This window comes from Gigantopelta aegis, chromosome 11 (genome assembly GCF_016097555.1).
Source record: "Gigantopelta aegis isolate Gae_Host chromosome 11, Gae_host_genome, whole genome shotgun sequence".
Classification (NCBI taxonomy): Eukaryota; Metazoa; Mollusca; class Gastropoda; order Neomphalida; family Peltospiridae; genus Gigantopelta; species Gigantopelta aegis.
The window spans coordinates 28,011,749-28,037,094 of NC_054709.1; the positions used below are offsets into that span (position 1 = coordinate 28,011,749).

Below are 25,346 nucleotides of genomic sequence, written 5' to 3' on the forward strand. Positions count from 1 at the left end.
GGTGAACTGGCTGGAGCGAGAAATAGTGCAATGGGCCCACTGACGGGGATCGATCCCAAACAGACTGCCCATCAAGTGAGCACTTTACCACTGGGCTACACCTCGCCCCTTGGGATTTGAGTATGGTGGGGAGTGAGAGATTTGTAGTCTTAGAGGAAATCAGTTAGGGACAACACATATCATGGCCTTTGATATAGTACCGTTTGTTTTGTTTAATGATACGACTAGATAGGGAACTTTTATATGCACTTTCCCCGACAGACAGGAAAGCACATACCACAGCATTTGACCAGTTGTGGTGCACTGGTCGGAATAAGACAGTGGCTGTGAAATACCATTTATCTTACAAACTGTTTCAAAATGTATCTTAACGAGCGAAAACGCTTTTAATACAAAATAAAAATCCCACCATATTGTGCTTTCAAAATAAACTCCTCATCAAAGTTAAAGAGTTTGTTTTCTTTAACGACACCACTAGAGCACATTGATTTATTAATCAACAGCTATTGGATGTCAAACATTTGGAGATTTTGACATATAGTCTTAGAAAGGAATGCCCGCTACATATTTCCATTAGTAGCAAGGGATCTTTTATATGTACCAGGGGCGAGACGTAGCCCAGTGGTACAGCGCTCGCTCGATGCGCGGTCGGTGTGGGATCGATCCCAGTCGGTGGGCCCATTGGGCTATTTCTCGTTCCAGCCAGTGCACCACGACTGGTATATCAAAGGTCGTGGTATGTACTAGATCCCTTGCTGTTAATCGAAAATAGTAATCCATGAAGTGGCGACAGCGGGTTTCCTCTCTCAATATCTGTGTGGTCAATAACCATATGTCTGACGCCATATAACCGTAAATACAATGTGTCGAGTGGGTCGTTAAATAAAACATTTCTTTCTTTCTTATATGCACCATACCACAAACAGGACAGCACATACCAAACCTTTGATATACCAGTCTGGCTGGAATAAAAAAGAACTTAATGAGCCACGATTGGATCGATCACCTTGCATCAGGTGAGCTTTTTCCCACTGGATTACGTCCCTCCCAAACTCATCATCAAAATAAATAAGTTTGTTTTGTTTAACGACACCACTGGAGCACATTGATTTATTAATCATGGCTATTGGATGTCAAACATTTAGTAATTTTGACAGTCATAGAGATGAAACCTGCTAAGTTTTTACATTAGCAGCAAGGAATCCTTTATATGCACCATCCCACAAAGTTTTGCAAAGATAAATGGTGGCTTGCAACCTTTCAACTAATATAAATACTGGTTACCATTTGGCACTCTATTAATAGTAGTATTAGAGGAACAAATATTTGGATTCCAGTGCAAGAAAAACAACAAAATGGCAGAGATACGATGAACTGGCATCAGACTAGAGTTATCCACCCATTTGGTTGTCCAAAATATGGAAACTAATGCAAGAAAATATAGTTTTCTTGTGATGTGATTAATGGCTGGGGAGCTGCTTTGTATACTGGATTGTTACACTGGGTTTGACAGGTAAGAGGATGCAGTTAGTGAATATGTGCACTTGCTTTACACTGGATACTGCATACTGTCCCCCAGAGCACCTTGAAGTCATGCAAAATTTGTGTAAAATGCACAGACATGGGTGTGATTCGGTCCCTTAGCCCACGTGTGTTTGTTTACATTGATATAACACGGAAAAGAGCTGGACAACAGAGGTCGTCCTTTTGAGTGTTCATTGGGCCCAGGCAGGTAATGTTTCCTGTGAAATGCTAATGGCCTGGTGAAATTAATAAAAGTGCTACAGCCACTGGGGATACATGAGAAAACATAGTGAAATTAATTGTGGTCTGAGGCCAACTGTTTTTTTTCTCTTTCAATGTTTACATTTTATAACTTGAATAAAGTTACATCGGTAGGTATATTGATGTCGTGGATGAGTCAAAGATTACTGATGATCAACTATTTGTCAGTGAAATATTGCATGTGACAGCAAATAGAAAAAAAGTTACTTTTAGATGTTTCTTTTATTTCCGGATTATGAGCAACTGTGGTGAAAATAGACGTTGGAAATGAGGGTAGTAAACGTCACATGCGACGCCTTGTTTTGCAACCGCTGATACCACAGCATTAGTAGGGTTCAGTAATACTTACTCTATCATAAAATTCACTATATCATCGACAGATCTGCCCTTTGTATATTCAAATGCAAATTCACCGTTCCTGAAAAAAGAGAGTAGAAATTGAGATCGGTTGACATTATGTATTGCTAAAATACCACCACAGTTAACATGGGAGAGGGCCTCGTAAGTTGGATAACTTGTGCCCAATCCTTTTGCGTGTGTGTGTGTGTGTGTGTGTGTGTGTGTATGTATGTGTGTGTGTGTGTATATGTGTATGTGTGTATGTGTGTGTGTGTGTGTGTGTGTGTGTGTGTATAATATGCAATAATTATAGAATAGCTTCCATTTCATATCATGTTTATGACTTGAGTGAAATGATTTTCAGTTGTCACGAGCTTTATCGAGTGACAATGAAAATTATTTTACAAGGGACATAAACATGATACGAAATGGAAGCAAGTTTAATATCCTATTTATTACCCATAATCGATCTTAATTTATATCACTCAACTCGTTTGGTTGACGTTACTGTAAGGTTGTAGTGTGCCAGTTGATGACGTCACGAAGTGTTACATCCCACTTGGCGTTCTAGTGGGACGTATCACTTTGTTATGTACCAAAATGGTTTTAACCATGTGGGTAATAAAATGTGTTTCCAATCAAACATGACAATGAAAAATGAAAGCCTGCACAAATTGTTTTTCCCTTAACATATCAGGGCACCATTACACGAAGCAATCTTAGCGCTAAGTGTATAAGATAGTTGTGGAAGTAAGATGATCTTAGATCACTTCGTGAGACAGGGCTCAGGGGCCTAGTCTATAAACATCTCTTTAAATAACACCACATTGTCCTAGCAAGTGTTTTTGAATGGCACTGAGAGATCTGTACCTTCCCCCTCAAATTTGAGAAATGCCCTTTTTACAATTTATTAGAATTTTTAACACACAAGATCAATCAGAATATACATGTATATATAAATATTAAGTGATCATTTTCTGTTTAGATGTATCGCAACGATGTAACAGAACGAACCCAACTGAAATATATTGATTTAAAACAAGCCGTCTATTGCATATAGTGTGTGGAACCTTTCACCGCATTGTTACGTAACCCTGTTCAATATACACATAATTTACAAATGATCAACATCACCCGAGACGATATTAGAGGGAAGATGTAGCAATATCAGGCTGTTACAATGGTGCCCTTTTAAACTTTCATTGTGCCTTTTTTGTTCTGCCCCATCCACCCACCCCCCTCCCCACAAGACAACAGAGCTTGTTACAATGGTGCCCTTTTAAACTTTCATTGTGCCTTTTTTGTTCTGCCCCATCCACCCACCCCCCTCCCCACAAGACAACAGAGGTTGTTACAATGGTGCCCTTTTAAACTTTCATTGTGCCTTTTTCGTTCTGCCCCACCCACCCCCTCCCCACAAGACAACAGAGCTTGTTACAATGGTGCCCTTTTAAAATTTCATTGTGCCTTTTTTCTGCCCCACCCCCCCCCCACAAAACAGAGGTTGTTACAATGGTGCCCTTTTAAACTTTCATTGTGCCTTTTTTGTTCTGACCCACCCCCCCCATCCCCACAAAACAGAGGTTGTTACAATGGTGCCCTTTTAAAGTTTCATTGTGGCTTTTTCGTTCTGCCCACCCTCCCACCCCCCCTCCCCACAAGAAAGGCTAGATCCACCCCAGCTTTGATGCATTAATCATAGATTACATACAGATCATTGTTTGTTTATTTTCAGTGTACACAAAAAGGCAGTGGAAAAATACTTACTTGAAGTATTGCACTGATGTGGACATGAAAAAGAAAGAAAAGAAAAGCAAATGATAACATACTGAAATCTTTTTTATTACACACCAGTGTAAGATATTGCTCATGTCACAACAATCACTCAATATCTAACTAGTGTAATATTGGCGTGATGTGAGCGTGACGTAAATCACTTGCTGACACAATACGTAGAAACATAATGTGTATACAGTCTCAACATCGGCTGACTTCTGTGGCTTGTTTGCAGTTGGTTTGTAATAAATAAAATAATAAATGAGCTTGCCTGTCATACAATTTTTTTATGAAACTTGTGAACAGTGTTGGTATCTGACTTGCTTTTGCTCGTCAGATACCAAAACTGTTCACTCATTTCATAAAAATAATACGACAGGCAAGCTCGCTTAGTATTCTATATTTAAAAAGTTCACCGGAAGCAGTTGAAGAAATGGAAAGGAAAAAGTTTGTTTTTATTAATGACACAACTGGAGAAAATTGATGAATCATTGGGAAAATTAGCCCCATGTATCGGTGCAATATTAACATGACACATTGTATTTTTAACCAGAATAAAATAAAGAAAAAGTTTGTTTTATTCAACAAACACCACTAGAGCACACTGATTTATCAATCATCGGTTACTGGATGTCAAACAATAATTTTGGTAAAACAAATTTTCATATCTCCTATGTTCAAGGGAAATAACTTGAAAAATCAATATATGACCATGAAAGTAAAACTTGATCTGTAACAGTACAAAATAAAGCTCTACATAAAATTTTAGCTAAAAAAACCAAGTCCGGAATGTTTTGTTTTTTTGCATCTCTTATGTTCAAGGGCCATAACTCTGTCCAAAATGGATAAATCGCCATTAAAGTTAAATTTGATCTGTAACAGTACATGATAAAGCTATACAGAAAATTTTATTTCAATATCCCAAGGCATTGTGAAAAAACATCCAGAAAACTATGTGGGACAGATGGATGGACAGACAGACAGACAGATAGACAGGCAGACAGACAGACAGGACAAAGATGAAAGCTATAGTACCCTCCAGTTGGAAATGAACACTCACATGTGGGGTAACCTTTGACATTATACTTTGCTGCAAGCGCCGTTTCCACGGTAGCGTCAATAGCTGCTATCGCTCCACCAATCTGAAAGTAAAACAGCAATAAACCTAAAAAACAGCAGACTGGAAAAAATATGCAGACCACCAAAATCAAATCAAAGCAGAATAATGCAGGATATTGCAAATTATAATGCTAGCGATATCTCCTAGGAGAATATTGCCGGAGATATTGCAAATTATAATGCTAGCGATATCTCCTAGGAGAATATTGCCGGAGATATTGCAAATTATAATGCTAGCGATATCTCCTAGGAGAATATTGCCGGAGATATTGCAAATTATAATGCTAGCGATATCTCCTAGGAGAATATTGCCGGAGATATTGCAAATTAAATGCTAGCGATATCTCCTAGGAGAATATTGCCGGAGATATTGCAAATTATAATGCTAGCGATATCTCCTAGGAGAATATTGCCGGAGATATTGCAAATTATAATGCTAGCGATATCTCCTAGGAGAATATTGCCGGAGATATTGCAAATTATAATGCTAGCGATATCTCCTAGGAGAATATTGCCGGAGATATTGCAAATTATAATGCTAGCAATATCTCCTATAAAAGCCTTTAATGGATGATAAAGACAACATATGTAAACAACAAAGTCAAAGTATGCGATACCTGCGATGTGCAATACCTCAGGATGCATATCACCAAACAGTAAAATCCCCCCGAATTGCAAAAGTAAACTACAGCACACGTCATAGTGACGTCATAGCTTACAATGGTTTTTACTATTTTTGTAGCTCCAAGATATGGGCTTTGAAGATATGGGCCCAGAAAATGAAACAATGTTACTTTTCTTTATTTGAACATTTAAAGTTAACATTTTAAAAATAATCTCACTGCCCCCTTTCCTTTCAATCTTTTGAATTCCATATTATTTTTTTCCTGATCTCGCAGTTGCTTCTATATTTTAACACTTTCCACTGTCCACCTCCACATCCCAGTCCTTGTCTCTCCAACTGCCACACATCTGTCTGTCATTTTCCCATCAGCTGTTGCTATTGAACCGGCCTCGGTGGCGTAGTGGTTAGGCCATCGGTCTACAGGCTGGTAGGTACTGGGTTCGGATCCCAGTCGAGGCATGGGATTTTTAATCCAGATACCGACTTCAAACCCTGAGTGAGTGCTCCGCAAGGCTCAATGGGTAGTGTAAACCACTTGCACCGACCAGTGATCCATAACTGGTTCAACAAAAGCCATGGTTTGTGCTATCCTGCCTGTGGGAAGCACAAATAAAAGATCCCTTGCTGGCTGTCGTAAAAGAGTGGCCTATGTAGCAACAGCGGGTTTCCTCTAAAAAACAGTGTCAGAATGACCATATGTTTGACGTCCAATAGCCGATAAGATAAAAAATCAATGTGCTCTAGTGGTGTCGTTAAATCAAACAAAACTTGACTTTTACTGTTGCTATTGGTTTAATGTGACTCCTCTGGGACTATTCCATTATTACTTGTAGCATTATTAAGATTCGTATGAGGCACCTACTCTAGTACTAAGATGCAACCATTTTAATAATATCCATGTTTGTAAAAATCAAAATTGGAACCAAATAATTTATGCAGTCTTATTCTTTAATTTTTAAAAATGAATTTAAATATAATTATAAAACATACGCCTTCTGTAATCAGCTTTGTTGCAGCTTCACAATAAGCAGGTTTCATAGCCTTACAGTGGCCACACCCTGTTAAAATGAAAAAAAGAAGTTTAACCGCGTTATATTACAAAAATAAAATAATGGATTTTAAAAATTTCTGAAATTAATTAAATTAATGCTATTACATTAATCAGTTGAACATTCACAGTTGCAATGATTTACCCATACTGTAGATCCTGAAATTAATGCGATCATAATATTAATGCAAAAAATGCTAGTTCATGTTATTCTTAATAACATGACACATTTATTTTTATGTTTTGTCTATGTGTCCCACATTATTAAAACAAAACAAACAAAGATTAAAATTATAACATATTTATAAAACACAACAGGAAAACAATTCATTGTAGGTGAAACAGACAAATAGTTGAATAGTCCAGCAAACTATGAGTTGATCTCACCAAAAACACTAGGAACTAAACAGGTTAAATGATATGTATACAGACATGTTCGTGAGTTGATCTCACCAAAAACACTAGGGACTAACCAGGTTAACTGACGTGTATACAGACATGTTAGTAAGTTGATCTCATTAAAGATACCTGCAACTCGGATTTAACTGAAAAGTACACAGACGCATGTTGTTAGGAAAGCAATATTTCAAAAGGAGGCCACTCGCATTAATTTCATGTCGCATTTTAGTCTGCCCACCGTCACTCCCATTAATTTAGGGACGTGTTAATTTTAGATCTACAGTATTTCATAGATGTAGGACTTTGCAACTGAAAATCAAGCAAAGTAGAAATATTTACAGACAAAAACATTAATAACACCTATGTTAAAATTAATTTCACATTGTTTTTAAGCAAGGTCTAAAATGAACATCTATAAGTGCAACTATGATTTTAAACTTTCTTTGTTCTGGCGGCCTGTAACAATGGGGCAGGACGTAGCCCAGTGGTACAGCGCTCGATTGATACGCGGTCAGTTTGGGATCGATCCCCGTCTGTGGGCCAATTGGGCTATTTCTCGTTCCAGCCAGTGCTCTACAACTGGTGTAACAAAGGCCATGGTATGTACCACCCTGTCTGTGGGATGGTGTATATAAAAGATCCCTTGCTGCTAATTATCGAAAAGAGTAGCCCATGAAGTGGCGACAGTGGGTTTCCTCTCTTTATATCTGTGTGGTCTGACGCCATATAACCGTAAATAACCAAGGCATTTGTTACACCAATCGTGGAGCACTGGCTGGAATGAGAAATAGCCCAATGGGCCAACTGATGGGGGATCGATCCTAAACTGACCGCGTATCAAGCGCAGGAGATTAATAAAGACTTACACGGTGCATAGAACATGATGAGCACGGATTTCTTTTCGCCGACGACCTTGTCGAAGTTGGCCTGTGACAGGTGGTGGATGTTCTCGTGACCCGCGATGTCCTTCCAGCTGTCCTCGGGAGTCGCGACCTGTGGACTCGGGGTCGGGGTTGGGTTCAGAGGATCCTTCATGAAGTTCACGAAGTCTGGCTCCTGCGACACACAGATAAAACGAAGATTGATATTTTGTTATATTTCTCTCACACCCCGGTCTCTGGTTCAATCGGCAGAAGATTAATGAAAACAATACAGCTTACAAGGAGCGTAGAACAAATGAAAGGAAGATTTATATTTTATTTTTATATTTCACCTCCATTCCTCACTCCCATAAGCGTATGAGATGGGGGGGGGGGACATAAAGCAAATTCTCAAATTGTGGCAAAAATGTGTAACCTGAGACCTTTTTACTACAAATTTCCATCATTCTACCCTCAAACTTAGTTGTAATCCGTGTAAAAATGTGCAGTGATTTGTTTGCAACCCTACATAGCTGTTTGGTAGTAATACTAATATGAATAAATGTTGTTACCCAGATTCGGGCATTTTCGTTTAATTCGGGCAAAAGCCAGCCTGCTCTCCCCACTAAAAAAATGAGAGCCTGTATGCCTATACCCAACCCCCTCACCCCAACCCCACCCCATCCCATGGTACTCACCTCTCTACCTCCCATGTATTTCTGTGGATTCTTCCCATAGTTGAAGTATTTAAATGTCGGGTATCCTGTAACGTCGTTACTCGTACACACGTCAGTGTGCGACGTACAGTCCAGCGCCGCAAAACAAACCTGAAATAGTAAGGAAGGAACTGTTTTATTTAACGACGCACTCAACACATTTTTATTTACGGTTATATGGCGTCAGACATATGATTAAGGACTAGACAGATATTGATAGAGGAAACCCGCTGTCGCCACTTCATGGGCTACTCTTTTCGATTTGCAGCAAGGGATCTTTTATATGCACCATCCCACAGACAGGATAGTACATACCACGGCCTTTGTTACACCAGTTGTGGAACTCTGGCTGGAGCGAGAAATAGCTCAATGGGTCCACCGACGGGGATCGATCCTAGACCAACCGTGCATAAAGTGAACGCTTTACCCAATGGGCTACGTCCCGCACTCGAAATAGTAAGAAGAAAAGATAATTAAAACTTTAACATTAACCCGCTGATTACAAAACCAGATCACCCCCCCACCCCCCATTCCACTGCCTCATTTACTATAAATTCTCCTTTGATTTCTATCACGTCTTTCCTTCAAGGACTGGGATGTGAACGTGAATAGCAAAAGTGGTTAAAAGAAAGATAGAGCTGCCAGAAAGAAAAGCAATGAAAATGTTGTGCACCCCTTCCTCCGCCTCCCCACCAAACAAATTAAGAAACGCCAACAGATGTATGAAAAGAGGTTAACAATAAATTGTGTCACTAAACTGGGTACAAACCTTGGAGTCCTCTTTAAATGTGGAAGCAGCTGCCATAAACTCTGGTTTTGCCTTCTTGCAGTGACCACACCCTGTCGGGGGAAGAAACAAACACAACATTTCATCTCATTTCAACTTATGTTCGTGCTTATACCCAATAAAGGTTCAAGCACGCTGTCCTGGGCACACACCTCAGCTATCTGGACTGTCTGAAACAGAAGTGACAGCCCTCTACATTGCGACTGATTTAGTCACATACGAGACCATGTTTTTTATTTGGCGACTAACACATTTCATACTATATATATAAAAATACAAGTAGGCACCATATGGCTCCTAGATGGTAAAGTTAACATACAGGGTTGAGTAAAAAAATAGAGATCCTTTTCGGTAACAATCTCCAAATATATAAATATAGTTTGGAGTAGGGGGTGTAAGTACAATGGGTTTGAAAACAAAACAAGAGAAACAGAGAAATAACATCTTTAAATGACTAATGTTGTAAATTAGCCCATTTACTTGTAAACTGGTCTTCTTTTCCTGACAATATGAATCTTTCAATATTTCTGTGATATGTTATTATATTTACAACTTCAATAAAATTTAGAGAATGATTTGTATATATACGATTATAAATGTACTGTTTCGCAATTAAAAATAGATGATTTAATAAAACACTTAAGTGTGGACCTCCAAGTAGTATAACACATATATCTAAATTCAAGGTTGTACCTGTTTTGATCTCAAACCAATTTTTAAAGTTTATCCACAACTGTCTTGTGTGATAACAAGTGAAGAATAAATGTTCTAACGATTCCGCTTCATTAGAACAAAAAGGAGACACAAAAACGAACACTTACATGGTGCGTAAAACATAACGAGTGCGTGTTTCTTCTTGCGACCCATATAATGAACACTGAACACTTACATGGTGCGTAAAACATAACGAGTGCGTGTTTTTTCTTGCGACCCATATAATGAACACTGAACACTTACATGGTGCGTAAAACAACGAATGCGTGTTTCTTCTTGCGACCCATATAATGAACACTGAACACTTGCATGGTGCGTAAAACATAACGAGTGCGTGTTTCTTCTTGCGACCCATATAATGAACACTGAACACTTACATGGTGGTGCGTAAAACAACGAATGCGTGTTTCTTCTTGCGACCCATATAATGAACACTGAACACTTGCATGGTGCGTAAAACATAACGAGTGCGTGTTTCTTCTTGCGACCCATATAATGAACACTGAACACTTACATGGTGCGTAAAACATAACGAGTGCATGTTTCTTCTTGCGTAGGAGAGTTTTAAACGTCTCCTCCGTCAGGTGCACCACGTCGCTCTCCTGCTCCTCCCACTTGGGCTCGGGGGGAGGGGGTGGGGGAGGCTCCTTTGGACTGCAAAACACACAATAACTATACTGCAAGACAACAAGAACGGCAGACAAAAACTGCACTGATCTGTATTATAGTGTAGAACATGAACAACAGCACAACAAAAACTATAAATAGAGATTATTACAAAAGCTTGTGTGTCGTAATGATTTTAAAGAAACAAGTGTCACAAGCTCTGCATAAGAGCCTGAGACTCACAGTAAACATTATTTTTATTATTATAAAAAACAGTTATTAATTAATGCAAAACATTAAATACTACATCTACTACTGAGATATTCCAACTTTTTCTTATTTTACCAGCTTTTACCAGGAGCTAAAGGAAGGAAATGTTTTATTTAACGATGCACTCAACACATTTTATTTACGGTTATATGGCGTCAGACATATGGTTAAGGACCACACAGATAGAGAGGAAACCCGCTGTCGCCACTTCATGGGCTAAAGATAAAGAGAAAAAATTTCAATCTGCTTATATTTATAAATTTTACATCATGTGCAATTAACTTGCCTTGAATTCACAGACCTGGGGCCTAATTCACTAAACTCTCGCAACTTTGCGATATCACAGTGTAATGCTAAAAGACTAAAAGAGGATGCTTTGTTGTCTAGCAGAGCCTAAGAGAGCTTTGTCAATTAAAATCCTGGGGCCTAATTCTCTAACTCTCTCAACTTTGCGATCTCGCAGTGTAATGCTAAAAGACTAAAAGAGGATGCTTTGTTGTCTAGTAGAGCCTAAGAGAGCTTTGTGAATTAAAATCCTGGGGCCTAATTCTCTAAACTCTTGCAACTTTGCGATCTCGCAGTGCAATGCTAAAAGACTAAAAGAGGATGCTTTGTTGTCTAGCAGAGCCTAAGAGAGCTTTGTGAATTAAAATCCTGGGGCCTAATTCACTAAACTCTCTCAACTTTGCGATCTCGCAGTGCAATGCTAAAAGACTAAAAGAGGATGCTTTGTTGTCTAGCAGAGCCTAAGAGAGCTTTGTGAATTAAAATCCTGGGGCCTAATTCTCTAAACTCTCTCAACTTTGCGATCTCGCAGTGCAATGCTAAAAGACTAAAAGAGGATGCTTTGTTGTCTAGCAGAGCCTAAGAGAGCTTTGTGAATTAAAATCCTGGGGCCTAATTCTCTAAACTCTCTCAACTTTGCGATCTCGCAGTGCAATGCTAAAAGACTAAAAGAGGATGCTTTGTTGTCTAGCAGAGCCTAAGAGAGCTTTGTGAATTAAAATCCTGGGGCCTAATTCTCTAAACTCTCTCAACTTTGCAATCTCGCAGTGCAATGCTAAAAGACTAAAAGAGGATGCTTTGTTGTCTAGCAGAGCCTAAGAGAGCTTTGTGAATTAAAATCCTGGGGCCTAATTCTCTAAACTTTGCGATCTCGCAGTGCAATGCTAAAAGACTAAAAGAGGATGCTTTGTTGTCTAGCAGAGCCTAAGAGAGCTTTGTGAATTAAAATCCTGGGGCCTAATTCTCTAAACTCTCTCAACTTTGCAATCTCGCAGTGCAATGCTAAAAGACTAAAAGAGGATGCTTTGTTGTCTAGCAGAGCCTAAGAGAGCTTTGTGAATTAAAATCCTGGGGCCTAATTCTCTAAACTCTCTCAACTTTGCGATCTCGCAGTGCAATGCTAAAAGACTAAAAGAGGATGCTTTGTTGTCTAGCAGAGCCAAGAGAGCTTTGTGAATTAAAATCCTGGGGCCTAATTCTCTAAACTCTCTCAACTTTGCGATCTCGCAGTGCAATGCTAAAAGACTAAAAGAGGATGCTTTGTTGTCTAGCAGAGCCTAAGAGAACTTTGTGAATTCAGCCCCTGATCTACAGTTTGTTTTAATTCTTAAGCTTTACTTATTAAAGTGTCGTAAGTAAAAAAAAAGAGAGTAGAAACCCTTTACAATTAATGGGAAGGAAGGAAGGAAGTGTTTTATTTAACGACACCCTCAACACATTTTATTGACGGTTATATGGTGTCGCACATACGGTTAAGGACCACACAGATATTGTGGGAGGAAACCTGCTGTCGCCACTTCATGGGCTACTCTTTTCGATTAGCAGCAAGGGATCTTCTATATGCACCATCCCACAGACAGGATAGCACATACCACAGCCTTTGATGTACTGTGGTGCACTGACTTGATAAAATTAATGTGAGAAAGATAAACATGCACTTACTCCTTCATAAAATCAACAAGCTTTTCTTTTGTCCTTTCATTAACATCAAAGGCAAATTCTCCATCTCTGAAAATATAAAACATTCAGTTAAAGGAGCATATTCCTCATTTTGAAAATATAGACACACAATTAAAAGGTACAAATTCTACATTTCTGATAATACAAACATTCATTTAAAAGTGCATGTCTTCATTTCGGAAACTACAAATATTCATTTAAAGGTGCATGTCTCCATTTCGGAAAATACAAACATTCATTTAAAGGTGCATGTCTCCAGTTCGGAAAGGACAAACATTCATTTAAAGGTACATATTCTCTATATTTTGTTAAAGGTGCATACTCTCAATCACTGAAAATAAAAACATTCAGTTAAAGAATACCCTCATAGATTAAAGCCAATAACCTGTTATTCTCTATATAAATATTAAATGATTAAATAATAATAATAATAATATTTAAAAAGTGACAAATTCCATATATTTATCAAAGTGTATATTATTAAACACCCAGACTTACTTGAAATATTTAACTGGTCAGCACATCATTGATGAATATGAAAAAAATAAAATAATAATAATTAAATATATTAATGCGAAATAGAAACCAATCCACAGATTTAATAAACTCAAAATTTCACCTGACCACTTATGTAACCATACCGGTATTTATCAATGCAAAATAAAAACACATGTCATTTTATTTCTTAAAAAGTCTTTGTTAGTTGAACTTTTTTTTAAATTGGCAGCAAACTAAGGGCATTTTCTTTAAACGAATAATTTGAAAGAAATCTGAAAAATAACTCAGTTAAACACACCAATTTCCAAAGTTAAGCAATTATTTAAAAAAAAGAGAAAAAAAGAGTAAAGTTTGTTTTATTTAATGAAGCCACTAGAGCACATTGATTTTTTAGAGGAAACCCGCTGTCGCCACATAGGCTACTCTTTTATGACAGACAGCAAGGGATCTTTTATTTGCGCTTCCCACAAGCAGGATAGCACAAACCATGGCCTTTGTTGAACCAGTTATGGATCACTGGTCGGTGCAAGTGGTTTACACCTACCCATTGAGCCTTGCAGAGCACTCACTCAGGGTTTGGAGTCGGTATCTGGATTAAAAATCCCATGCCTCGACTGGGATCCGAACCCAGTACCTACCAGCTTGTAGACCGATGGCCTAACCATGATGCCACCGAGGCCGGTTTCCAAAGTTAAGCAATTATTTTTTAAAAAAGAGAGAAACAAACAAAATGCAAAAAACAAAACAAGAGTATTGGTGAGGTACATATGCCTGTCAAAAGTAGGTCATAGTGACCTACATGTAGTTATGGTAAGCAAAACACAGTTGTTCTTGCATTTAACTTACACGGTTTGATGATCCAATATGAATTGATAAGGAAGATATGACCTGGACAAGGATTTCCTTTAATGTGCAGTAATGCGTGAAAAGTAGGTCACTGTGACCTAGCTATCAAAGTTGTACTTGCATTCAAGGTTTGAACATCCCACATGAATTAATACGGAAGATATGACCCAGATGAGGATTTTCTCTAATGTGCAGTATTGTATTAAAAAGTAGGTCATGGTGACCTAATTATGGTACATAACATGCCACCATCCTAATTTGTATTTGCATGCAAGGCTTGATGATCCTATATGAACTGATAAGCAAGATATGCTTCGGATACAAAACGTTTACTGTCAGACATACATACATACATACATACATATGGACAGACAATGCCATATCATAATACAACCTGTCGGCGACTGGCTTATAAAAGTCCCTACCTGCCTTGGTGGCATCGTAGTTAAGCCATCGGACATAAGGCTGGTAGGTACTGGGTTCGCAGCCCGGTACCGGCCTCGGTGGTGTCATGGTTAAGCCATCGGACATAAGGCTGGTAGGTACTGGGTTCGCAGCCCGGTACCGGCTCCCACTCAGAGCGAGTTTTAACGACTCAGTGGGTAGGTGTAAGACCACTACACCCTCTTCTCTCTCTCACTAACACTAATAACTAGCCCACTGTCCTGGACAGACAGCCCAGATAGCCGAAGTATGTGCCCAGGACATAATTGGATACATGTGTATAAGCACGAATATATAAGTTGAAATGAAATGAAATAAGTCTCAAAACCTCAAAGAGAAAACCTTTCTAAACAGACCACTCTTCTAAACATTGGTTCAAGTATGTTCTGTACACGTACAAGGGGTTCACAAATAAAGATTGCAAATGTAACTGTTACCTGTTGGAAAACCTTTTATTTTATATTCCTCTCCCATTTTTTTTGCCTTCGTTGCATCCACTGCTGCTAAAATTCCTGGTATCTGGAAAACATTAAGAAATATTAAACATTATATAGATGTCGAAAACAATTCTAGCAATACTAATTAACTTTAGTAATTAATTATAAAACACAACTAATAAAACATATAGCTTTTGTGAAAAAACACATGACAGCATCGCTGCAAAATAATATTATTTGAAGGAAGGAAGGAAATGTTTTATTTAACAAGGCACTCAACATATTTACGGTTATATGGCATCGGACATATGGTTATGGATCACAGACAGGATAGCACATATCACAGCCTTTGATATACCAGTCGTGGTGCACTGGCTGGAGCGAGAAATAGCCAATATTATTTGAAGTCCAAACTAAAATGAAAGGTTCTCAGACAATACTTCTGTATTCAATCTAATTAAAATTAGCTCCACTATTACATGTGGATCTAACAGCAGCCCGTTGGAGCTCATGTCCAGTTGACCTTTCATTCGACCAATCAAAACCTTACTTGCAAAATCATGCCAGTGATTTGAAAAGAATTTGAAAACATTTGGGATTATGTTTCGGGTATACGAAATGTTTCGGGTGAATTACGAAGTATGCCGGAAACTAATTTCAATATAAAATTTTATATAAAATATGTTTCATTATGAAACCCCCCCCAACTGTGATGGTATAGCCATAAAAACTGTTTATACTAGCATACAATCCAGAGTTTATTACTGCACTTTTGCCCCTGCTTTTTAATGTTGAAATAGACCAACAAGTCTGCCTATTGCATAAATAGTCTCGCCTGATATTTTTTATAGAGTCTGTATGCTCCCGAATAATGCTATAAACGGCGAAGTGTAATTGGTCGATATTTGAATTGTTATTTATAGATGAAATGTCACCTGGACATGGTAGTCCACGCAATACTGTTAGATCTACCAGGGTAGACCCAGTAGAGCTAATTTTAATCAGATTGTTCTGTATTCAACATGCATTCAATAATTAGCCTCTTACTTTCATTTGTATTGAGAGCACAGGAAATGTATTTTTAAATGAAGACTTACATTTTGTTCTTTCATGGTTTTGGCTGCATCAGTATACTCTGGCTTAATTTTCTTGCAATGCCCGCACCCTGTAAAAACAGTTATAAAAATATCTTAAAACTAGGTCCACCTCAAGAGGTCAAAGCAACCAACAATTATACAAACATTCTCGAGTCCAATATGTACTCTTTTTTGTTATGTCCTTTCCACTCGTAAAAGTTACAGTTTTTGTTTTGTTTAACGAGACGATCACAACACAATGTTTTATTTAAGAATTGACCGCAATTATTTTTTGGTTAATGCAAGTATGAACCGAAAAAAAACGATGTGCACATTGTATGAGCCCGCGTAGTGGGTCATACAAAAGTGTGCACATCGTGCACCAATGTCATACCATGAGATATGTAAAATGTTTACCATGAGATATGTAAAATGTTTACCATGAGATATTGAGATATGTAAAATGTTTACCATAAGATATGTAAAATGTTTATCATGAGATACTGAGCTATGTAAAATGTTTACCATGAGATATTGAGATATGTAAAATGTTTACCATAAGATATGTAAAATGTTTATCATGAGATACTGAGCTATGTAAAATGTTTACCATGAGATACTGAGATATGTAAAATGTTTACCATAAGATATGTAAAATGTTTATCATGAGATACTGAGATATGTAAAATGTTTACCACGAGATACTGAGATATGTAAAATGTTTACCACGAGATATGTAAAATGTTTATCATGAGATACTGAGATATGTGAAATGTTTACCACGAGATACTGAGATATGTAAAATGTTTACCACGAGATATGTAAAATGTTTATCATGAGATACTGAGATATGTAAAATGTTTACCACGAGATATGTCAAATGTTTATCATGAGATATGTCAAATGTTTACCATGAGATATGTAAAATGTTTACCATGAGATATTGAGATATGTAAAATGTTTACCATAAAATAAAATTTGTCAAAAAAACCCATTGTTCTAAAATTCACAATTGGTGAATTTGGCGAGTGCCAGAGCTAGCCCTTTACTTACACACGGAGCGTAAAACATTACAAGAGCAGGCGACTTTTTCCTAGATGAAGTCGGAGAAATTTATTAATGGCAATAATGCTGTATTTTATTTGTGATACTTGTACATCAGCATCGGCGGTGTCGTGGCTAAGCCATCAGTCACAAAGCTGGTAGGTACTGGGTTCATATCCCGGTACCGGCTCCCACCCAGAGTGAGTTTTAACGACTCAATGGGTAGGTGTAAGACCACTACACCGACTTCTCTCTCACTAACCACTAATCTTCTATCCTGGATAAGTCCAGGTAGCCATGGTGTGTGCCCTGGACAGCGTGTTTGAACCGTAATTGGATATAAGCATAGAAATAACTACAAATGAATGTGTGACTTGTTTAATATTGAACTTACACGGAGCGTAAAACATGACAAGTACAGACGACTCTTTCTTGATGAATTCGGAGAACGAGTCGTCGTCAAGATGTGCGACATCACTCTCCTCGTCCGCCCATTCAGACTCCTTCTCTGGCTGTTTTGGGGGCTGCGGACTACAAACAAATATATATCAGTTAAACAACACTTGTTTTCAGTTAATAATAATATAAAATAATAATAATAATACATTGGAAAAATAAAGTTGGCCCTTTTTTCTAAGGAGGGTAGGGTTTCAGCTCAATATCTTGCAGCATTGCAAAAACAAAACAAAAAAAGTCCAGAAAACTATTTTCATATCTCCTAAGTTCAAGGGCCATAACTCTGGCAAAAATGGGTAAATTGCCATGAAGGTCAAACTTGATCTGTAATAATATATACGATAAAGCTATATACATAATTTCAGCTCAGTATATCAAAACATTGTGAAAACCCCATCCAGAAAACTATAAGTGGGACGGATAGACAGACAGACGGACAGATAGGATGGAGATGAAACCTAGAGTTCCTCCCCTTTCAATGGGAAGCTGCCATTACGCAACTCTGGAATGGGACCTCCAAGCCTGAAATAATGAATCAGGCCCTAATCTAGAATTGAAAAAGTAGTAAAAGTGACTTCTCCGTTCCCAGAAGAAAGGGGTGAAGTTTGATTAAAATAGGCGATGTGAACATTTATCGTGACATTTTGTAACGTTTTGCCAGTTTCTACGTTCAATCGGAAAAATTCAGAATTTTACACTCGGGGTAAAATACTACTTCCGGTAATAAAGTTTAAACATTAAAAATGTGATATTATTAAATAGTTGATAATGTACCGTTATGCTAAAATTAAGTATTAATTAGTATTTCTAGCATTACTGAAATGAATTTAGCCAAGGATTAACAACGCTTGACTGGTCACAGCACACTGCGCGACATACGTCACTTTGAGAAACAATAGCCTGGTTACGGGTGTATCTGAAGAATGTCAACATTAAGAAATCTCTTCACAACAGAAGCTGGCATGAGTATTAACATTTGTTGGTTGATTCTGACAATAAATTGAACAAGGTGAAACATTATTTCATCAAATCAACTGGTCATTACAATGCGCATGCGCAGAAACCATTTCCCGTTAATAAGCAGTTTCGCGATTACTTGAGGATACAGACTGACACCAAAGATAATTTCGTTTTTGAAATCGGATCAAGTCCAAAATATTATGGCAACTTTGACTTCTCACTACTGCTAATAACTCAGCTGACTTTCGGCGAAGAAATGCTCATTTCGCCGACAAGATTAGGACCTGTTGAATAAAGAAAAAAACTCACTTCTTCATCCAGGAAACAATCCCAGCTTTATCATTTTCCCCTCCGTATCTCATCTTCATTTTACCCTTTCTGCAAGAACAACAAACATATGCATAAGTTTTCAATAACACCTAAGCCTACCCCCCCCCCCCCCCCAAAAAAAAACCCTAGAAAGAAAAGGAATGAGAAGTAAAATATACAAAATACAGTGTTTCCGAAATCTGATGGAAAAAGACATTCAGTTTTATTGTTTCACTCATAACATAACTTACATGTTTCTGACCACAGGGCTTCTAGATTATGGTATCCCCACTCCCACCGCTAGTGATATTCAATGTTGGGCTAGTAAATAACTACTATTGCCATGCCTGACAGGGCTTCTAGATTATGGTAGCCCCACTCCCACCGCTAGTGATATTCAATGTTGGGCTAGTAAATAACTACTATTGCCATGCCTGACAGGGCTTCTAGATTATGGTAGCCCCACTCCCATGGCTAGTGATATTCAATGTTGGGCTAGTAAATAACTACTATTGCCATGCCTGACAGGGCTTCTAGATTATGGTAGCCCCACTCCCATGGCTAGTGATATTCAATGTTGGGCTAGTAAATAACTACTATTGTCATGCCTGACAGGGCTTCTCGATTATCGTAGCCCCACTCCCATGGCTAGTGATATTCAATGTTGGGCTAGTAAATAACTACTATTGCCATGCCTGACAGGGCTTCTAGATTATGGTAGCCCCACTCCCATCGCTAGTGATATTCAATGTTGGGCTAGTAAATAACTACTATTGCCATGCCTGACAGGGCTTCTAGATTATGGTAGCCCCACTCCCATGGCTAGTGATATTCAATGTTGGGCTAGTAAATAACTACTATTGCCATGCCTGACAGGGCTTCTAGATTATGGTAGCCCCACTCCCATAGCTAGTGATATTCAATGTTGGGCTAGTAAATAACTACTATTACCATGCCCAACAGGGCTTCTAGATTATGGTAGCCCCACTCCCATGGCTAGTGATATTCAATGTTGGGATAGTAAATAACTACTATTACCATGCCCGACAGGGCTTCTAGATTATGGTAGCCCCACTCCCATCGCTAGTGATATTCAATGTTGGGCTAGTAAATAACTACTATTACCATGCCCAACAGGGCTTCTAGATTATGGTAGCCCCACTCCCATGGCTAGTGATATTCAATGTTGGGATAGTAAATAACTACTATTACCATGCCCGACAGGGCTTCTAGATTATGGTAGCCCCACTCCCATCGCTAGCGATATTCAATGTTGGGCTAGTAAATAACTACTATTACCATGCCCGACAGGGCTTCTAGATTATGGTAGCCCCACTCCCATCGCTAGTGATATTCAATGTTGGGCTAGTAAATAACTACTATTACCATGCCCAACAGGGCTTCTAGATTATGGTAGCCCCACTCCCATGGCTAGTGATATTCAATGTTGGGATAGTAAATAACTACTATTACCATGCCCGACAGGGCTTCTAGATTATGGTAGCCCCACTCCCATCGCTAGTGATATTCAATGTTGGGCTAGTAAATAACTACTATTGCCATGCCTGACAGGGCTTCTAGATTATGGTAGCCCCACTCCCATGGCTAGTGATATTCATGTTGGGCTAGTAAATAACTACTATTGCCATGCCTGACAGGGCTTCTAGATTATGGTAGCCCCACTCCCATAGCTAGTGATATTCATGTTGGGCTAGTAAATAACTACTACTGCCATGCCTGACAGGGCTTCTAGATTATGGTAGCCCCACTCCCATGGCTAGTGATATTTGATGTTGGGCTAGTAAATAACTACTATTGCCATGCCTGACAGGGCTTCTAGATTATGCTAGCCCCACTCCCATGGCTAGTGATATTTGATGTTGGGCTAGTAAATAACTACTATTGCCATGCCGATGGCTAGTAAAAACAATTTGTCAAATGTTGCAGTTAAGTCTATTTTGTAAATATGAATATCCTGCCCCATCCCACATGTTAGTGTTTTTAAACTCTGTCTCCCTCTTTAGGTGACATGTCTGATTATTACTATTATTTAGTAAAATTGGATTAAAGAAAAGTAAAGTAGGGCTAGTGAATATTTAATCGTGGCTAGTATATATTTTTTAAATCACCGATCTCATGGCAAGTGGATTTTATAAAAATTCTAGAAGCCTTGCTGACCACTATAAATGTGACACGAAGAAATCCAGTAAATACAGACTCAGCTGGTTTCGGATATGGGCGTTAGGTTTCTCATCGCAGTGTTTGTACCAGCCACTAACATGTTACTCAAACAAGATCAAACTAATGATTTGTAACATCAGATTAAAAAAACATTAACGTATTTAAGTTATAGTACTTAGAGATCATTTGATTGTTAAAAACTGACAATCGGTTACAAAGAAGGAAGGAAATGTTTTATTTAACGACACACTCAACACATTTTATTTATGGTTATATGGCGTCAGACATATGGTTAAGGACCACACTGGCTGGACAGTTACAACGAATACACTTTAGCTCTGACACTCATCAAATTCACGAATTTGCAAATTTTATAAACATTTGGTGAATTTTATTTAGATTTGGCACAATAATTTAATGTAATACTTGCTATTTTGTGAGAAAGTAACTGGATTTTTTCAAATTTTGAAGTTTATTTATTATTACTTCAACTTATTTTCGTGCTTATATCCAATTAAGGTTCAAACACGCTGTTCTGGGCACACACCTCAGCTATCTGGGCTGTCTGTCTTAGGACAGTGGGTTAGTTGTTAGTTGTTAGTGGTTAGTGAGAGAGAAGAGGGTGTAGTGGCCTTACACCTACCCATTGAGCCCTTAAGAACTCGCTCTGGGTGGGAGCCGGTACCCGGCTGCGAACCCTGTACCTACCAGCCTGTAGTCCGATGGCTTAACCACTGCGCCACCGAGGCCGGTTCTGAAGTTTAATAGATAACTTGGCAACGTTTTCTGCTAACCCAGACTTAGCCCTGACAGAGTTAATGGACGTGTGAGCTAGCATCATACTTACTCAAAATAAACAAGAGTTGGAAATCCAGTGATGTTATATTCAGCTCTTAAATTCATGTGATGCGGTTTGTCGACATCTATTCCAACCAAAACCTACAACACAAAATAAAACTTTGTAAACCCTGCATACTCAATACATCATACTGCTTTTAAAGGCGCACACTCTACTTTTAACCCATGAAAATGGACACTAAGTTTGGTTAACCTTCTGACTACTGCAGGCAAGATATCTCGCCCGACGTCACGCCAGTCGACATACTGCACAATGTATACAGTGCATTCCCCAATTCATATTTCCCGCCGTTTTGCACATGACACTCACCAGAAACGATTTATTAACAGAAAACAAAAGACAACTTGGCTTCCTGTGTCTTTAAAATTAGATTTTTCACTGTAAAATGGCTTTTCGGCAAGTATTTTCGCTTGACAACAAACATGTAACACATCTGGATAAAAAAGTAATGTTTGTTTTATTTAACGACACTACTAGAGCACACTGATTTTTTTATACATCTGGATAAAGTTACAACAGAGTGAAACAAGACTTTGTGATGTTGAAACAGGAAAATACCTTTAAAAATAAGACTAGAGCTTGTCTCCATAACCGTTTCTTCTCAAAGGTACGTGCATTTTTAAAAACAAGAATAATGCATTTCGTGGTATTAAAAACACCAGGATGACCAGAAACACTTTGGATGTACGGAAATGGATAATCTAAACAATAAAATCTAAGTAATGGCTAATTTCATTTATCAAAAACAACTCTAAAAGTGAAAAAACATGTTGTAGTGTTTATAAACTAGGGTCTGAAGCCGACATATTAAATGTTTGCAGAAAAAGAGAAGTTTGTTTGTTTTGTTTAACGACACCACTAAGAGCACATTGATTAATTAATCATCGGCTACTGGGTGTCAAACATTTGATCATTCTGACTCGTAGTCATCACAGGAAAACCTGCTACATTTTTTCTAATGCAGCAAGGGATCTTTTATATGCACTTTCCCATAGACAGGATAGCACATACCACAGCCTTTGACCAGTTGTTGTGCACTGGTTGGAACGAGAATACATGTAGTTGGCACATTCCACTTGTTATAGATATTTTGTCTTACCTTTGTGACATTTAACAATCTTATCAGAATAAAATAGAATAGAATAAAAACTCACTGCTTCACTTTTAAGTTCTGTGGCTGCAGCGGAGTATTCAGGTTTTAATCTTTTACAGAAACCACACCCTGGAAAAGCAAAAAGAAGATATACAAGAATTCTACGTAATAAAATTTCTCTCCTGTCGTAAACTGTAAACTGATTGGAAGGAAGGAAGGAAATGGTTTATTTAACGATGCACTCAACACATTTTATTTACGGATATATGGCGTCGGATAAACTGATTGGGTGAAGAAACAAATAGTTTGTGATGTAACATTCAGGAATAATGTAACTTTGAAAACAAAACAAACAAAAAAACCAACTAATGAACTTTTTTTTCTTACCTCTCATTGATTTTTCATTTAAAACAAATAAACAACTTTCTATTGAGCTTTCATTTTTATAATTTTCTACTCTATGCATTTACACAACTAGCGATAGTTTTATTTCTTTGTAAATTAATATCTGTATACTGAATTGTATTCTTTCCTCTATTATACTAGTATTGCTTCTAGAACTATTCCTCAGGTTACTCTAGAATTTAGTGAAAACCTGTTATATGTAATATATCAAGGTCATGTTGACCATCTGTCCTTATTATTCACCCTGGTTGGGGACAGGTCTTACTGTAACAACACAAAAAACATTGAAAAAAAAACCCAAAAAAGAAAAAATACCTCCCCAGACTTAAAAACAGAAACTATAGTCCTCCCCAGACGTGGTAAAGAACTCGCTTGATGTGTAGTCGTTTTGGGATTGATCCCCATCAGTGGGCCCATTGGGCTATTTCTCGTTCCAGCCATAACACCACAACTGGTACATCAAAGGCTGTGGTATGTGTTATCCTGTCTATGGGATGGTGCATATAAAAGATCCCTTGCTGCTAATTGAAAAGAGTAGCCCATGAAGTGGCGACAGTGGGTTTCCTCTCTATATTTGTGTGGTCCTTAACCATATGTCTGACGCCATATAATTGTAAATAAAATGTTTTGAGTGCGTTGTTAAATTAAACCTCTCAAAACCGGACCCTCTCTAAACCAGAATTCCATCAAAACCGGACGTTTCTCGTGGCCTCTTTTTGAATATCTGAACACAAGAGATTTATAAATCATTGGCTACTGAATGTAAAATATTTTATAATTCTAACATGTACTGATGTAGATTTCAGAGGAAACCAGCTACATTTGTTCCTAAGTAGCAAGGTATCTTTTATATGCTCTGTCCCACAGACATGACCATACATACTAGAGTCTTTGATATACCAGTCATGGGGCACTGCCTGGGATGGTTAAGAAACCCCCAACCCAATCAGAGAACAGGCCCAAGCAGCTTGTCAACTACAGTGAAACCTTTCAAAACAGAACCCTCTGTGAACCGAAATTCCCTCAAAACCGGACATTTTTTGTGGCCCCTTTTTAAATATCTGTACAGAAGAGAACCTCTCTAAACCGGATACGTCTTAAAACCTGACTTTTTACTTGGTCCCGAGGGTGTTCGGTTTAGATGAGTTTCAATGTATACTACTCAAAAGAATTTAAGGGTCAAAAATTGATAACCAAATAAGTTTCAGAGTGTATTAGATTGATGATGTAAACTACACCAATTTTTTTATTTATTGTTCCATATTTACAAAAAAAAACAAATAAACGTCACTGTATACAAGAAAGTCACATGACATGCCGTCAAAGTTGAAGGTTGTCAAACATGGATTTTACACATTAGAACATTCATTTAATAGTGTGTGAATCCACCCCTGGCGCGAATACACTTGACACATCGTTGCCTCATGCTGTTGATCAGACATCTGAAGAACTCTTGGGGAATGGCCTGCCACTCTGCCAGATCATGAAGGTTGGTCGGAGGGGCATGGTTATCCCGAACTCTCCTGCCTAATTCGTCCCAGGCGTGCTCTATTGGGGCCAAGTCAGGCGAATATGCTGGCCAATCCATCCTGGCAATACCTTGTTGTCTGAGAAAGTCCGTTACCACCCTGGCGCGGTGGGGTGTGGCATTGTCATCCTGCAGAACTGCCCCGCCGCCAGTCTGCTGAAGGCCTGGGAGAACCAACGGCCGGATAATCTCATTCAGATA

General features: G+C 38.3%; 1 protein-coding gene across 1 annotated transcript in view; it reads right to left on the reverse strand.

Moving 5' to 3' along the window:
* Nucleotides 1-25,346, reverse strand: part of LOC121385320 (probable protein disulfide-isomerase A4) — a 58,943-nt gene that overhangs the window by 13,206 nt on the left and 20,391 nt on the right. The window contains exons 8-23 of the mRNA XM_041515953.1: nucleotides 23,274-23,341; nucleotides 22,108-22,199; nucleotides 19,080-19,148; nucleotides 17,749-17,885; nucleotides 16,332-16,399; nucleotides 15,235-15,316; nucleotides 13,508-13,520; nucleotides 12,992-13,057; nucleotides 10,683-10,822; nucleotides 9,437-9,507; nucleotides 8,650-8,778; nucleotides 7,958-8,147; nucleotides 6,635-6,702; nucleotides 4,961-5,042; nucleotides 3,892-3,904; nucleotides 2,135-2,203 (exon numbers count right to left, since the gene is read on the reverse strand). Of these exons, the coding sequence (XP_041371887.1) occupies nucleotides 2,135-2,203; nucleotides 3,892-3,904; nucleotides 4,961-5,042; nucleotides 6,635-6,702; nucleotides 7,958-8,147; nucleotides 8,650-8,778; nucleotides 9,437-9,507; nucleotides 10,683-10,822; nucleotides 12,992-13,057; nucleotides 13,508-13,520; nucleotides 15,235-15,316; nucleotides 16,332-16,399; nucleotides 17,749-17,885; nucleotides 19,080-19,148; nucleotides 22,108-22,199; nucleotides 23,274-23,341 (1,357 nt within the window). The remainder of the gene's footprint in view (nucleotides 1-2,134; nucleotides 2,204-3,891; nucleotides 3,905-4,960; nucleotides 5,043-6,634; nucleotides 6,703-7,957; nucleotides 8,148-8,649; nucleotides 8,779-9,436; nucleotides 9,508-10,682; nucleotides 10,823-12,991; nucleotides 13,058-13,507; nucleotides 13,521-15,234; nucleotides 15,317-16,331; nucleotides 16,400-17,748; nucleotides 17,886-19,079; nucleotides 19,149-22,107; nucleotides 22,200-23,273; nucleotides 23,342-25,346) is intronic.